Source organism: Lepisosteus oculatus, chromosome 1 (genome assembly GCF_040954835.1).
Source record: "Lepisosteus oculatus isolate fLepOcu1 chromosome 1, fLepOcu1.hap2, whole genome shotgun sequence".
Lineage (NCBI taxonomy): Eukaryota > Metazoa > Chordata > Actinopteri > Semionotiformes > Lepisosteidae > Lepisosteus > Lepisosteus oculatus.
Window position 1 is genome coordinate 31,579,362 of NC_090696.1, and position 14,704 is coordinate 31,594,065.

Sequence of the window (14,704 nt, forward strand, 5' to 3'; positions counted from 1 at the left end):
GTTTTGAGTCTGGATTTGAAGCAGTTTAGAGAAGGTGAGTCTCTGATATCCTTGGGGAGAGAGTTCCAGAGCTTGGGGGGCATAACAGGAGAAGGCCCTGTCACCCACAGAATGTAGAAGGGCTTGGGGTACAGTTAGGAGACCAGAATTAAAAGAGCGAAGGTCGTGAGGTGGGGAGTAGGGTGATAATAGTTCAGACATGTACTGAGGTGCCAAGCCATGCAGAGCCTTATAGGTGAGCATGAGGATTTGACAGGAAGCCAGTGCAAGTACTCCAGGATAGGAGTAATGTGAACACTTGTACTAGACCACGATTCTGGCTGCCGAATTTTGGACATACTGCAGCTTATTCAATGTAGATTTAGATACCCCAGCAAGTAGAGCATTACAGTAGTCAATTCGCATGGGAGCGAAACACAGAGACGCTCTGTGTATTTTTCTTAAATTAACCTAGAACAGTTCTTAAATATTTTTCTGTTATCTATCACGCTTTCCTATGCTCACAAGATTGCCAGCGTTCGTAGTACACATTTCTATGCTTTCCTGTGCTTACAACATTGGCATTGTTCCCTATTTGCTGGAGATGACTTTTTTAAATACAATTGGTCACTTACGTTCGTAGCATGCATTCCTATACAATGGTATAGAATTATGTAGTAGCTGTTGTGTCCGCTCAAGTATTGGCGCACACTGTATCGTAGTACGTAGGTAGCGTATTAGACACAAACTAATTTGAATAAAATAGAAAATATGAAAACCCGCCCCAGTTTTTCAGTGCACACAACAAAGTTCCAGGGTCATATGGCGTACCACCTGGCGGTTCTCCGCTTATCACAAGTAGAACGCATACCATAGTTTGAGAACCACTGCATTAGAGATTTGAAGGTAATTGGTTGCTTTATTGGAATCCCCATTACATTTAATAAACTGTCCTTTTGTTAATCCATTTACCTCCCCACCCTAGTTTACAAGAGATGTTCACATTCTTGGTCATTTCTTTGGTTTCCACAGCCTTTGCATATGTTAGTATCTGAGGAAAGTGCTTCCTGGCTTTTCTATCTGGGGCTCCACTCTGCTAATGGGCGCCACAATGCACTGCTTTACCTGTCACCCGGTGCCTGATATACTGTAGTTATTTCAACAGCCATTACTAGAGGTATAGTCTCTTCTCTGTATAACTTTATTCTGACGCGTAACATCGGCCCCCAGTTATGTTCATATAGGATAGAGGGCTAGACTGTTTGTTCAGATGGATCCTGCTTGGAATGTAAACTCAGATAATGCTTTTTTCCCTCTGAAAATGTAGCAGCTAATCTATTTTGAACATGTAATACTATAACAGTAGTTGTGGATGAAGATTTACAATCGGTGTTTGTAAATTATTTAACACAACATGTTTCTGGGACTCGTTAATGTGGTTCTAAATGTGACCAATGTGAGTGTGCTATTAGGGCATGTCTGCAGTCAGAGTACAATCTAATCTAATTATAGCATAAAAATATTTCTGCAAGGTTGGGTGCAGACTGAGACAGCATTGAATTGCAGCTGGTTACAGTAATTTGCAGAAATAGTACTATAGAGATAATAGTTTCGAGAGAAATGCAGCTAGATTAAATTGTGCTGGTGACATTGTTGTCAGTCATTCTTTTGTTTTGTTTACAAGGTTTTTATGATTAACATTGTTACCCCCTTTTTATTTGTTTTATTCTATAAGATGTTTTTTATGGTATGTGTGTTTCAATATTTATTAAAAGAACACACTATTGTTAATGTTTTGTATTTTGTTAATTCATCTTGTGCATGATGTACAGTATTATTAAAGTAGTGCAACAGCTTAAAAGATTTTGCTACTGGCGACAAAAATGTTTTGGGATTTCAAAGGAGGCAAGTGCTTTTATAGACATGTTTGATGCCCTTTTTTTACAGATTTACCCATTATACGTTATGAAATTACATAACATTTCTAATGCAAAAAACAATACAAATATTTGAAATCACATAAATCTCAATCAAGTTATGTATAATCATCCAGCAAGAATTTAGAAATGGTCCTGTGTCAACATGGTTGTTGTCTAAACCGAAGGCTGAACTTGACAGTGATGACTAAAAAAGGTTTTGTGGTTTATTCCCATTGCAAAAAAATGGGCTTTTCTCTTTGTAAAACCTTTTGTGTGTTCTGTATTTTCATGCAACAGTGCTACAATTTCAGGAAAGTCCACGTAAGTATTTTTGTCTTTTAGCCTCACAACCTACTCGCATGAAATGCCAGGGCTTACCTTGACATCAGATGCTGGAAAATAACCCAATGATAATATCAAAATAATAATGTGTCAATCTACATACAGTTTCAAGTTTATTAAAACCTTGGGAAGGGTTTTCACTGCTGTAGTATTCTTTCTTTAATGGAAAAACACAAAAAGGCTGTTTTCCCTTTGTTTTAATAAATGTTGGTGAACCAAGACCTATGTATATTTTAAGTAATGATGTATAATATTATATATATATATTGCTCTAGAGTTGTTTGTGGTATGAGTGAAGTTCATCTTGTATTGTAAAGCTTAAACTTTCCTTCCTTCTTTTTGTCCCAGGATTTATATTACGTGAGCATACAGAGACAAAAAGAACAAATGGAGCAAAAGGAGAAAAACAGCAGGAAGAGGAAGCTGAGAATTTGTGTGGCTACATGTAACCGGGCCGATTACTCAAAACTAGCTCCCATTATGTGTGGGATCAAAGCCGATCCGGACAGCTTCGACCTGGAGGTGGTGGTCTTGGGTTCCCATCTTATTGATGATTATGGGTAAGTAGGAGCTATTTAGTGTGGAGATCATACTCCACTTACATAGCTCTGGGTTTTATTTAACCACCACTCATGTATAAATATAGGTAATTTAAGAAAAGTTCAATGTGTGGATGACACATAAACATGGGTGTAACAGGTGTTAACTGGCTTGGGTAAAAAAGTACTAAGGAAAAGGTTTCCATATTATTTTGCTGCACTTGCATTGCACACTCTTATATGGTTGGTTGTTTGCTTGGTTTAAGCCGTCCTTGTGATCTAAAGCAGTTACCAACTTAGCCAGAGTAACAAATTGCATTAGTTTAATTCTGAATTGAGTTAATCTGTATTTAGATTATTTCTAGCAGCTAATAAAATTAAGGAACTATATCCTATCAAAGAAGAAAACTGACAGTGCCTTATGCCAGCAATTTGTTTTATTAATGTTTTTCCTTTCTGATTTAATAGTAGAATCAGAATTACTCTTGCCAAATGAGGCTCCAGTCATATCAATAAGGGGTTTACTGTCAGAGACACATGCTAGAAGAATGTGTAGCCGTTGCTAGAAGCATTGCAATTCGATCATCTCTGCTACACGCTTTGTACAACATTGCAGATGCTGTCTTGTGGTATTTTGTCCCACTTTTCTTGTAGAGCCTAGAGAAGCATGTGACTGAACACTGATCTCTAAACACCTAAGGCTTAATTGAAGCAGGCTGACATGATCATCAGTGTTACGCAAGCAGCATGACATGCATTATGCTGCTGGAATGTTGTCTTGTAGGAAGTGAGGAATCAAGAGTTGATCACTGTGGTGTAATACAATAAGATAAGATCACTTTATTAGCCATATACTGTACAATTTCTTGTATTAGGAATTTGTCTTTTCACATACCCTTAACTTGCTCTCCATGAGACACACAGGCACACAGACAGGGAGAGAAGCCTGGGGTCAAAGCACAGGGTCAGCCGTTTATACAGTGCCCCTGGAGCAGTTGGGGTTAAGGGCCTTGCTCAGGGGCCTAATGGAGTAGGATTCCTCTGCTAGCCGCAGGCTATGAACCGACAACCTTCCAGCCACAGGCGCAGATCCATAGCCAGAGAGCTACCACACTGCTCCCTTTCAGGTGGATCACTACATCTGGGGTTCTATACCAACAAGAGAATCCTGTCCAGATCATAACATGTCAACCTCTCCGTCGCTTGGTCTTCCAAATCATGACCTAGGCTTTAATTTCAAAAGGTTAAATCATCTCATGACTTGTGACCAATTAACTCTAATTCTCTCAGTGCGGATAAAGTCACTCAGTAAAGGAAGATTTCTTTTAATGCTCAGCATTTTTTGGATGAATACAATTACTTTCTTGTAACTATAAAGTTCTGAAGGCTTTTTTAATGTTTTCATATGAGGATTGCTATCTGTATATTTGGCAAATGCAGAGATTCTGCTTCATGTGCTAAAGCTCCTCATTAAATTGCCACTTTGCACTGAATTTATCGCGAAGTGGTTTATTTTGTGTGATCCTGTACTTACCCGGAAAGTGAACGTATTCAACCTTCACATAGGAAGCCAGGTTTGGTTAATAGAAGGCTAAAAAAGAAAACTTTAATATTATTATTTACAGTCTTATATCTGCAATAGCTACATGCATAATGTACTAAATGTAGTGAAATACCGTAGCCATAATCATGAATTGGAAAACACTTGTTGTACAGATTATCTTTTAAAGCACTTATTTACTCATTCATTCTCTATTAGGTTAAGTACAAGCTGTAGAAATGTTAATGTGTGATAAGCTATTACAGTGGTGTGAAGTAAAAGTAGATAGTTATTGTAAAATGCCTCTTACAGTTATTATTAACAAGTCACTACCTGCAAGTTATCTGTAGACTCTGTTTGGCTGGTAGGTGTGTGTGTTTTGTAAAACTGATTCCGCCTGTTTGAAGACGTGGCAATTCAAGTACAGTTCTTACATCTTCCTTTGAAGGGCTCTCACTCTGCCTCTTTGTTTCTCCTAAAACCATATTCTCCAGGCTGCAGCCAGATTGCAACAGGTAGTACTGTCCAAAAAATTAATTAAGCTTTGCTACATACACATGTACACTACTGAGTAGACACTTAAATCAAGTTCTAGGGGATGTAGAACAATAACATAGTGCACAGTGTTCGTGTTTCAGTTATGAGGTGAGTTGCGATTTGCAGATAACAAGGGGAAGTAAGCTTCTGCAGCTGTTGTTGCAGAGGCTGTTGGTTTAATGTCATTCCATGGGCAAGCACAAGACCTTTAAAGAACAATGAATTAGGGCAAAATATAAGGATTAAACTTGGACAGGATATGGCATGGGTATCAGGAGGGATGCATGAGAATGCTGGAGATGGAACAACAGAGCCAGTGTTGGGTAATACAAAATCATTGTTGAGCCACAGATTTAAAGACATGATCTCATTAGGTGATTTCTTTGCTTGTTATTGACCCTCAGAAACTGTTTTTGTTTACTAAAAAGACAATAGGATCATTTTAGCGATTTCAGTTTTCTAATGTTTTATAGAAGTATAAAATACATATTTCTTACAGAAGGATCCTGAAGTCATCTAAGTAGGTGGCTAGCTACTTTTGACGGATAATGAAGTAACAGACTCTTTTCCGCTGATAGTAGCTGTCTGTGCTCAAAGGCTCTCAATCATGTAGTGAAGAATGTCTTCTAGCAGATTGGGGTTCACAATAACTGCAGGACATGACTTTTTTTTCCCTTTTCCTTTCCTTAAAGAGGATTGCTAACCGACATCACATGACCTGGCCTAAAACACTCGCTCCATTACCGAAGAAAGACAAGCATTCATTGATCTGAAGCAACAGCCACTCTGTATTATTACTTAACAAGGAAATTAAGATCTTTGCAGAATTCTAACTCTCTCTGTTGGAGGTTTTATATAAACTGGTTTGTCTGGACCAGGCAGGTTTCATTCAAGATGAACTCCCCTGAGATCATCTCTGCAGATTTTTTTAAAAAAATTTAATCACTCCACCTTTTATTAGTCCTTTCCAGATTAAAATTTAACTTGTTTTACTTCCTTTTTTATGGATTCTTCATACAACTTCAAAAGCATTGATAAAATAGTCAATATTTAGTTGATTTAATTTGTCAAATAATAGTACATCTTGTACTTGTTTACAATGGCTATCAAATTATATACAAGTGTGGTAGATAATATAGGGTGGACAACTGACTGCAATTTTCAAGTTTTTTCTACCGGTTTGTCTCTTAGGTTTTGTCGTGACTTTTACTGAATTACTTGGAGACTACTTTCTTCTTCTTAAGCCTTGTTATATTTCTGTGTAGCTTTGGCCTTGTGGTTTGGGTCATAGTCCTGTTGAAAGGTGGATGTATTGTCCTAGTTTTAGAATGAGACAAAGATGGGTTCGCCAGTACAAGCCAGGTTTGTTGACTCATGGACACCAAATACCATCACAAACTTTGAACTCTATAGCTCTGTCATAGTTGCCTTGACCTCAAGGTGGCATCCCTAACTATTTCCCTACCTTAACCAGCTGTTCAGTATGAAGGGGCAAACTGAGTTTGACTTGTCAAAATAATATTGTACACCTAAACTCAGATTAGGTTCGTTATAGCAATAGGGGTGATACTTTGCAAAAAAAATCTAAATGTAATGCGTTGATTACATGTTTTTCTTGACATTTAACCTCTTTCACCCATTGAAGTGCTCAGTATAAGCATTCAAGTTCAAACGTCAGGTAAACAAATATTAACTTTATAAAAGTTGATACATAATTTGTGATTCATCAAATCAGGACATCACTGGAAGAGGTTGAATACATTTGGAAGACACTACCAGAGTTTTATTGTAGAAGGGGGGGGATCTAAAAGGCAAATATGAATATGGTGAAATAACTTTATCATTTTATGTTAACACTTGACACACTTGCATGAGACCTGTTAGCCACTGCAAACACAACAGTATCAAGTGAGAGATTTTCTACCCTTTGACAATCTAATTTTCACAGAATGGGAAGCTTCTTTTATGGGTTCCTATTGTCAGTTGATATTGATGCTAGTCTAGTTGGATAGGTAGACTCTAAATGGACCTATGGCTTCACAGTCAGACATATCTGCCATTAACATCCCCAGAGCACACCTTTCTCTCACATTCTCAAGCTCTTGGCATCCTTGTTAACCTGTGTGTGAACCTTTCCTACTTGCAAATATAACATGGCCTTGAGTGTTTGCACAAGCAAATTTCCTGCTGAGCGTCTGTTGTCTCACTTTCTGCTGTTTTACATCCCGGATGTGACTATGTACACAAAATGAGGATGTGGATTCTGTCATTTTCTGCCGGCATATTACAACATGGTAGAATTTTCAAATTAGTTACTATTTCTTAACTGATGATTAGAGATAAAAGTACATGTTACTATTGAGTATATTCAGATATCTTTGATGCCTCTTTTGGGATTGCATGTGAATAATTTTTAAAGCCTTTAATTGAAGGTCGATGACCCCATTTGAAGTGTATCACAATAAATGTACAAATACTTTATTACTACAATAGATATTGTGGAAAGATGGGATTGGACTGTTTAAGTAGCTGTCAGCTCATATAAAAGATTTTTCTGTTTTTCAGGCCCAATTTTCTGGTTTCCTTTATGAAGACACAGTAGTACAAGGAAGTTATTTTAAGTGTGTAGTTCCAAAGCCCCCTAAAGTAGTGAAATTGTAGTGAAATAGTGAAATAAATAGTGTTTTATAGAGTAAAATGACTATTATCAGAAATATACTAGTTGCTTGCCAAGTGTCATTGTAACCTAGAGTCTATCTCTAGTACCTACATTGCACAGGCACACACGAATGACAATTCAGAGACCCCAATTAACCTAAGCAACATGTCTTTGGCGAGTAGAAAGAAATTGGTGCACCTGGGAAAAAATCCAATGCAGACATGTGATGAACATGTAGTCTCCACAGAGCAGGTGGCCCAGATCGGATCTGAGCCCAGGGCTCAAGGGCAGTGAGAACATTTTAATGACCTTACAGCTGTACTGATCACTACCTATAAGGTTATAAAATGATTAATGAATTAGAAGCTGAAAATAATGTTAACCTGCTAAAGACCCATTATGAATTACATTCACATATTAATATTTAAAAATACTCTGAAATAAAGAAAGGAATTAAACAGTTTGACTTGACTAAAAACAGGAATCAGAAAAATAAATATTGGTCCTTTGAGTAGTAGTGGATGACAGTAGTAATACCAGTGTAGCACCATGATACCATCAATTTGGGGCCATGTTGCTTCTCTGATAGTTTCAAGTCTACTACAAAGTAGTAGAGGTTTAAAGAGATTCAGGTTAAATGGGTTAAAAAATTATACTTGTACTATTGAATATAGAGATGTGATGAAACGATTGAAGTATTATGGGCACAGTTCTTGAGAATTACATGTTACTCATGTACTGCTAACCTCTGGGTGAACAGAGCTGAAACTTTTCAATACTGCTTAATTCACTTTGGAGAGATGAGGGATGCCATGCTGGTGCATAGACTATGCTGTGATGAACACCAGTCAAACTCCTAGGGCACTGCTCTTGTATCAACGGGCAGTAGATTGTTAATGTGTTTCGTTTATTTTTTTTATTTGTAATGTCCAGTGTGAGTCAACTTCCAGTCTTCCAGTCAAGTCTTGGCCTTTATAGGGACTTGGCTCACCTACACAGATTTGGACTCCTTCAGACTGGACGGGGATACCACAGTAATATTAAATGCAGTAGGGAGGTGTTGGTGCATCAGCGAAAGATGGTGCAGCAAAAGTCACAGTGCAGGAAAAACTTGTTTGCCTGATATTGAGCTTTTGACAATATCAGCAATATCCACACAGTGAATTCTTGAAGATATTCATAACCCTTGTATACATTTATTTAGAAGCAAATTAAACAAATGTGGTTAACTGCATTTATAATGCCATTCAATCTCTGCCATGTGATTCGCCTAATTTGCATTGGTAGGTTTGCAGATCATAAAACAACACAAAACCAAAATCTTAAAGAGGTTCAAGTAAAATAATGTTGCAATATGTAAACATTTCATTGAAGATGGAGATTTCATGATTAATCAGACAAAAGATGTAGCATGCCTACAGTTATTGAGAATTATATTTCACTCAGACACTGCTAACCTCTGGGTGAATACAACACAGAAAGTTTAACTATCACACTAAACTTCCAATTGTATTCTTATTCTTAAGACTATTCTGTTAAGTAGTGTTGAAGTGTTTGAAACGGAGACAAATACTTTATTTTCCAGTCCAGAGGATAAAAGTTCTCTTCCTTTACTCCTGAGACAGGTCCGTAATATGCTTTTAAAACCTCCAAAGGGCTCTAAACATTGCGATTGTATGCAAATCCATTATTGTCATGCAGTTTAGGAGAGTTCAGAATGACCATGCTCAGTGTGTTGAAATAAATGTATTATGTACCACGCAAAAAGAAATACACTTGCTAGCTGTTAAGTCTGTAATGATTAGATTCTATGTGCTCCTCTTCTTTCTCTGTCTCTCAGCAACACTTATCGGATGATCGAGCAGGATGACTTTGACATCAGCTCTAAGCTCCACACTATTGTGCGTGGAGAGGATGAGGCAGCCATGGTAGAGTCGGTTGGTTTGGCCTTGGTCAAGCTGCCTGATGTGCTTCACCGCCTTCAGCCGGATGTGCTAATTGTTCACGGTGACCGCTTTGATGCTTTGGCTCTGGCCACTGCTGCTGCGCTCATGAACATTCGCATCCTGCATGTGGAGGGGGGAGAGGTGAGTGGCACCATCGACGACTCCATCCGCCATGCCATCTCCAAACTGGCTCACTACCATGCCTGCTGCACTCGAAGTGCCGAGCAGCATCTCATCGCCATGTGTGAGGACCACAGCCGTATCCTGCTGGCAGGCTGCCCATCCTATGACAAGCTGCTGTCTGCACGTGACAGGGACGACTACATGGACATCGTCCAAAACTGGCTAGGTAGGTTATACTGTGAAAATCTTCTTAGATTCTTTGTGGATTATGAGATCTATCCGAATTAAGGAGCATAAATAAAATTATCCTGTTCCTTGAAGAGTACAGTCACTAGTTGTAGTAGACACAGGTTTTATATGTTGAGTTAATATATTGATCATGATAAAGAAGCTTATTACCTTCGACTTGAGAGATCCCAGGTATCTGCTCGCTCATATGCTCACTGGCCAGACCCATGAAGATGTAGGAGGCATTATGGCAGAGATGCAGACAAAAGCCTTACTTGTAAAAAGTGTCCAGAGTTTGTCTACATCTTACCCCTTTAATCCAACAGTTGTATTAACCATCCTCACAACAGTGTTTATTTTTGCTCAACAGGAGAAAATGTAAAAGAACAGAACTACATTGTGGCTCTGCAGCACCCTGTCACAACTGATATTAAAAACTCAATTAAGCTCTATGAGCTCACCCTGGATGCCCTCATTTCCTTTAATAAAAGAACTTTGATTCTCTTCCCTAACATTGATGCAGGTGAGTCTGTCCATCAGATAACTGCAACCAAAACTGTCAATAGTGCATTTTCAAATGTTAAAAGCATTTGAATCACATTGCGGGAAAGATGTTATAATGGAGTCAGTACAACCACACAAGTACTTCATTTTACAAGCTCATATAAAATGTTCCTTAGGCTGTGTTCAAATGATTTTCTCTCCTTAAACATGTTTGGGTATATTTTATCTATAGAAACTAAAATTAATTTCTAATTTTACTTCATAACTCTTTAAAAATACTTTTAGTAAGTGACTGTTATATTTGTCACAAAAAATAAATCTAATCTCCTTTGAAGGACTTCTAATTATATTATTATATAATTATATACTTATATTCCTCAGACTCTCCTTTTTGTAGACAATAATTGTTAGGTCTAGTAGTTATAGAACTAAAGTAGAAAAGAAAAATGCAGATTTGTTATATAAGAATCACATACAATAAAATATAAAATATCCAACACCTTATATATATTTAATCCACTTAACACTTGTCAGTATCTGTGAAAACAAAGTAATGATCTTTAAAAGGTGATTTTTTCATTTCTGTACAGCCAAAAGTTAGGTTCAAACCAAATTTGCAATGCAAAAGCATTGATAAATGTTCCCAGTATTGTATTGTGTATTATGTGGAGTGATAGTAATATATTTTATATTGAAATTCTTTTTAATTGCATATTAAAGAGCAGTGTAGGATGAAGTTTGTTAATAAATCACAATATAAAAGAAATAATGTATTTTGGCATGTGTGCTGTTCAGGAATGGTAGCACTCCCAGAGAATGCCAAATGCACCAGGACCTTGGTCTGATTCCAAAGTAACCTGAGTGTAACATGACCCCAGCAAAATACATCCCAAAATACATACACCTAATTCCTTCACTATTCCACACATCCACACAGTTAACTTGTATTTTTGTTTTTCTGTGGCTACTGGAACAGAGGAATTATCAAATAAATATTCTACATATCTATATACATTCCTTTTAAAATAACCAAAAAGGTTTTGTAGTCAAATGTGTTGAAATACAGGGCAGGCTGAGTGTAAGCTCAACATAAATTCTAGACTTGTTCAGCAACAGCATAATGATAGGGATTAGTGTTGTAGCCATCATTGCCTTTCATTTAGCACATGGGTCATTATATCATTACATACATTAAAATATTCCAATAATAGTCATTAATCTGAGTGCCAACTATAAATATTCAACATAATGCAAACTTTTCACCTTGCATTTTATTCAGTTTAATAAAATCTGACATTGGGGCTTCATTAAAGACCAACACTAGAAATAGCAGAGTGATCTGCTAGTCCTAGTGATCGCTTTTTATAGTTTGCTCTAAAATCATTTTAATCAACGTCCCTGGCAAATGCCCCAAGCACAGTGACATGCTTCACCGGTCTGGGTTCATTCGCAGGCAGTAAGGAGATGGTCCGAGTCATGAGGAAGAAAGGCATCGAGCGGCATCCTAACTTCCGAGCAGTAAAGCATGTGCCCTTTGAACAGTTCATCCAGCTGGTCGCTCATGCGGGCTGCATGATTGGCAACAGCAGCTGCGGAGTGCGGGAAGCTGGGGCTTTCGGTACACCTGTGATTAATCTCGGGACCCGGCAGACCGGAAGAGAAACAGGTTGGATTTGATGTGTAATACTCAAGATAGGTCAGGAGTGGGCTATTCTATTCTATTGCGTAAATACTTTAGTGTACTTGCTTTTTGATTAAGAATGCAGATATATTTGTAGGCCTTAATCTGTTCTGCCAACGCATACCTGTAAACCCTACAGCAGTCCTGTCAAAGGTATTTGAAACATACGGGAAATAATCATTGGCAAATTTTAGGATTGTGTTTGTTACAACAGTCAAAACTACTCAGAATATTTAATATGAAGGTTATGATGGCTAATGTTTAATTTAATTTTAAATGATTGAAAAGACGTGACCAAAAATAGTTTTCATTATACAGACTATATGGTATAACCTGAAACAATTAGTGGTAAAGATACAAAATGTACTTAAATTACTTAAATTAAGAATAGTATCTTAAATCTCCCAAATAATCTTGTAATTTCAAATGGTGTGCATTTGTTAGCTGTTGTACTGCTTTTTGCTTTTCAGGTGAAAATGTTCTTCATGTAAGGGATGCAGACACTCAGAATAAAATCTATCATGCTTTGGAACTGCAGTTTGGAAAGCGGTATCCATGGTAGGTGCTCTGAAAATACATAAACACCCTAAAATAGAAGATCAATATTTTCTTTGAGTTTACCTACTGTTTAGTGACTCATCCCATCAGTTTTCTTTAGGGTAAATGCTAACAGCATCTTTTCACAGAAGTAGGTGTGACTCCTTGTATTGTAACATTTTTTTTATTCTGAACTTTTAAAGAGGTTTTACAATATTTACATTTATACCTCGTGACAGAAGTCAGTATTGAAAAGTAAATTGTAGTCGTTTTCCATGTTATACTGGTTACTCCTGTTATCATTTAGAGTTTGCAAGGTGTGGTTTCCCGGGGAGAGGAAAACTGCCATAAGGTTGGATTTATGCCATTCATAATGTATGGGGGAGGCAAATGTGAAAATGTTCAAATAATTCCTCAGACTCTCCTTTTTGTAGACAATTACAGTTTTCTTCGTCTAGAGCAGTGGTTCTCAAACTGTGGTACGCGAACCTGCAGTGGTACGTGGCGTGCCGCCCGGTGGTCTGCCAAATGACCCTGGAACTGTGTTGTGTGCACTGAAAAAATCGGGAGGGGTTTTCATATTTTGTATTTTTATACGTGTCGAATACGCAGCCTACGTACTACGATACAGTGCGTGCTAATACTTCAGTGGACACGAGATACTCTGTAATTCTATACCACTCCATAGGAATGCGTGCTATGGACGCAAGTGACCAATTGTATTTAAAAAAAGCTACTGTATCTCCAGCAAATAGGGAGAAAGGAAAATGTGCGTGATTTTGGAACAATGCCATCATTTTAAACACAGAAATGCATAGAAATGCGTGCTTCGAACGCTGGTAATCTTGTGAGCACAGGAAAGCGTGAAAAATAACAGAAAAATATTTAAGAACTGTTCTAAGTTAATTTGAGAAAAATACACAGAGCGTCTCTGTGTTTCTCTCCCATGCGCATGAAATAAATACTTAAAATAAACACTGAAATAAAAACAGAAACGTGGAAAAAACTATTATGTGTGGAGAAAAAGCTGCTGAACAGCTCGACCTGCTGCCCCCCCTGAAAGACACAGTCATTCATAGAATTATTGAAATGAAGGATTATATCAAAAGTATGCTGACAGAGCGCGTTAAGATGAGCAGATGTATATCACTACAATTAGATGAGTCTGTAGTCGATTTGGCCAATTTGCTCGTTTACGTTAGATACGAGTTTGAGGGTACGTCCCGTGAAGCCGCTACCAACAGGAACTACAGGAGAGCATGTATTTCAGCTTCTGAATGAATTTATCGAAGAGAATGGCATCAACTGGATAAAATGTGTCGGAGTTTGTACAGACGGTGCTAGAGCAATGACAAGCCGACACAGCGGTGTAGTTGCACGAATTAGAGAGGTTGCTCCAGAAATTAATGGTTTCATTGCAACATCCACCGCGAGACCTTTGCCGTCAAGAAAATGCCTGACGATTTAAAATCTGTTAGACTGTTGTGAATTGTATCAAGGCTCGAAAAATTAATTCACATCTGCTTTGCTCGATTAAACAGGCTCACCCCTCCCACTGAAATGGTGCTTTTGTATTTTTATGTTGTTTTTTTTCTGTAAAACACTTTGAGAAGCCACATTTTAATATATCAAACAAAGTTTATTATTATAATATTTATTATATGTATGTGTGAGTGTGTGTGCACGCGCGCTCATGTTGGTCATTGAGAATTTCTGGGGTTCCTATGAGATGATGACTTGTAGGTGGTACTTGGATGCTTTGGTTGGATTAGGGGTGGTACTTGGTCCAAAAAGTTTGAGAACCACTGGTCTAGAGTATCTGAGGCAGACAAGGAGACTTTTTCTTTAATGTTCCGATCTTTCTGGTCTGCACCTTTGGACCTGTAGTGGAGAAAATCTATACTGCTGTCACAATAGAATTAGACTGCTGTCTGCCAGAAAGCCTTCTTGTTGCTTGCCCATGTCTTCCCCCTTATATAAACAGAACATGGGACACAGGTGCTGTTAAGGCATCCTCCAGCAGGCTGTGGCTGTGAAACTGTTTGGTATCAGAACACTTCTCTCCTGGAAGTGACTGGAAGATGGCTCGTCATCACCCTCCAATAGGGACTTGCTCAGGCTCCTGAGCTGCACCACAGATATCTTCATCAGCAATTCAGGCCAAGGGTAC

General features: G+C 37.9%; 1 protein-coding gene across 6 annotated transcripts in view; it reads left to right on the top strand.

Moving 5' to 3' along the window:
- gne (glucosamine (UDP-N-acetyl)-2-epimerase/N-acetylmannosamine kinase) overlaps positions 1-14,704 on the top strand; it is a 37,942-nt gene that overhangs the window by 8,551 nt on the left and 14,687 nt on the right. For 4 of the 6 annotated variants that reach the window (XM_015345103.2, XM_015345099.2, XM_006629725.3 and 1 more), the window contains exons 2-6: positions 2,589-2,800; positions 9,356-9,810; positions 10,183-10,335; positions 11,770-11,982; positions 12,468-12,555. In XM_015345103.2, coding sequence (XP_015200589.1) covers positions 2,628-2,800; positions 9,356-9,810; positions 10,183-10,335; positions 11,770-11,982; positions 12,468-12,555 — 1,082 coding nt within the window. In that variant the 5' untranslated portion in view covers positions 2,589-2,627. Of the gene's footprint in view, positions 1-2,195; positions 2,220-2,588; positions 2,801-9,355; positions 9,811-10,182; positions 10,336-11,769; positions 11,983-12,467; positions 12,556-14,704 lie in introns of all 6 variants that reach the window. The other 2 variants (XM_015345102.2, XM_015345098.2) reach the window with 1 other exon arrangement.